The following is a 2335-nucleotide window of genomic DNA, read 5'->3' as shown; positions in this document are numbered from 1 at the left end:
CGTGTCCGCGGGTACGGCGGAACAGCCAGAACTAACTAACGGAACCGACATTAAGTATGCACGACTCGATCAGCAACTAGAAACACTACCTGATAAGGGTACTACAGCGCTGAGGATGAAAGTGCCCAGGCTACTACTACCGACTACGGAAGCTGAGAACTTCTTCAGCCCAAGAGAGGAACCGCACTATGAAGAGACGAGGGATGTCTTTACCATCACACTGGAGACCTCACCACCCACTCCCGGTTTCGGCAAGGACAAACATCACCCGCAAATAGACAACATGACCTTACGCTTAGATACCATACAGCAGGTAGAACAAGCACAACTCGCTTGCCCTTATTGTGGGGCTACTAGAACGACAAAGCAAGCCATGCGCGCACACTATTCTACTGCACACCAAGGACTTTACCGACCACCTGCCGACGACCCATGTTTTTGTGTAGCCTGCAGGAGAGTGATGGCCAAGTCTTACTATCGTGACCACCGATGTAGAAAGCCGAAGCAGGAAGAGTACAGTGAGGCAGTTTGTGTTGGGTGTGGGATTACACTCGCCAACCCACGATTATCCGCCCACCTAATACACTGTGTCAAGTACGAAGGACAACTAGTTCCGCTGAAACAGAACACTGGAGCCTTTGAATTTGCGAAGAAGATCCGAGACATGCTAAGACCAGCATTACCGAAGTCGGAAACAGCCCAGCAGCAAACGGCGACGACTACTGCCTCTGCGGAGCGCATTCTGACACAAGCAAGGAACAGCCTGCGTCCGCATACACCAAGAGGGAGGCAATCAACACCCGAAGCGGAGCATGAGATAAGGACCAACAGAGACCTAAATGGGCAGGTCGAAAAGATGAGGAAAGATACGGAAAAAAAGATCAGGAAAGACCAATCAACCTGTAGCAGATGCAATAAGGAACTTAAGTCTTCACAAGCTCTAAGACGACACGACGCTCTATACCACCCAGGCACGGAACGACCAAAAGGCCTTCCGGTGTTCTGCATTGGATGTAACACGCCCTTTAAGACCGCTGCTACATACGTGAAGCACAAGTGTTCAGGAACGATGGACCAGGAACTGGCAACCAAACGATGCCACATATGCAATAAAGATGGGCTAGCTAACCCGGAATACTCCGCGCATATCCTTGCCCATCAGATCACCATCGACAACCCGGAGATTGCAGAAAAAGAACTTTACGATCCGAAGTAAAATTCTCAAAATGGTCGCCGGAAACAAGATCAATGCCAGGACCCTGCTATACAGGAAGCGCGTCACCACACAGATTAACAACAAGATGAAAGTCTGCCTCCACTGTGAGATGGTGCAGACTGACCCGCATCTGATGAAACGACACTACAAAAGGTATCATCAAGGGGAATACAGACCGCCTAAAATACTGCCAGCCTTTTGTGCTGGGTGCAACAAACTACTCCCCATCCACTACTACCGGATACACAAATGTCGAGGAAAACTAGGGGACGAGATGAGAGCACATTGCTGCAAGGTGTGTAAGGAGGCCTTTGTTAATCCAGAGCTATCGACACACATAATAGAGTGCATGAAACCTACAGATGCGGACTTCGATCCGCACAAGGTAGGTAAACACGACTATGACGGAATACGCGGTATGGAGATCCGCATCTCTCCCGACGAAGAGGAAGAGGCGCCTCCGACCATGAATATAAGGGAGCGCACACTAGATGCCATAAAGGAGATACTGATGACATGCACGGCGTGTAACAAAACCTTTACGACTACACAAGCGAAGAGGAGACACGACAAAGGAACACATGGGCGAGAAACGCCCATAAAGGGTAACCCAGTATGGTGCGCTGGGTGTCGCAGGAGCTACCAAGGATCGAGTGCGTACACGCGGCATTCTTGTCGGAATACAGAGCATGAAGAGGACGCAGATGTATGCGATTTTTGCGGAGACAGGTTGCCGAACCCGGCCTTGTCGGTGCATCGTCTCCGGCACTACGAGGAGCGGAGGCAGGAAGACGGAGAGAGGTAACACAAGTAGTGAACACCAATTTTTACCACCACAAACGCCGCCCCGGCTAACGGGAGTACAGCAAGCAAGGTTCGATTGCTAGAAGCACCAAAACTTTTAACAACAACAACTCAACTAGTGATGGTAAGCATACCAACGATCCCCCTGATGTAAGGTCAGAACCAGTTAGAAGAGGGAACAGAGAACTACCGAGCCGGACCGAAGAAGTCCTGGTAATGGAAGAAGACTACCACTCCACTGATGGAGGGGACGCCCCCGCGCCCAGACCAGAGACCACCACAATTACCATAGCTCCGCAACCACTACCTGAACGC

The 2335-nt window shown here is 50.7% G+C and overlaps 1 protein-coding gene across 1 annotated transcript; it reads left to right on the top strand.

Annotated features, from left to right (window-relative positions):
* Window positions 1-115: 115 nt before the first annotated feature.
* On the top strand, window positions 116-1216 carry GNI_189370 (hypothetical protein; the record flags this gene model as incomplete). The annotated part of the gene is made up of 1 exon (XM_011136380.1): window positions 116-1216. One exon carries the CDS (start codon window positions 116-118, stop codon window positions 1214-1216), a length of 1101 nt encoding a protein of 366 aa, XP_011134682.1.
* Window positions 1217-2335: the final 1119 nt, after the last annotated feature.

Source organism: Gregarina niphandrodes (assembly GCF_000223845.1).
Source record: "Gregarina niphandrodes unplaced genomic scaffold scaffold00079, whole genome shotgun sequence".
Taxonomy (NCBI): Eukaryota; Apicomplexa; class Conoidasida; order Eugregarinorida; family Gregarinidae; genus Gregarina; species Gregarina niphandrodes.
The sequence above is the reverse complement of the archived record's forward strand: the minus strand, read 5'-3'. Positions and strand labels throughout refer to the sequence as shown.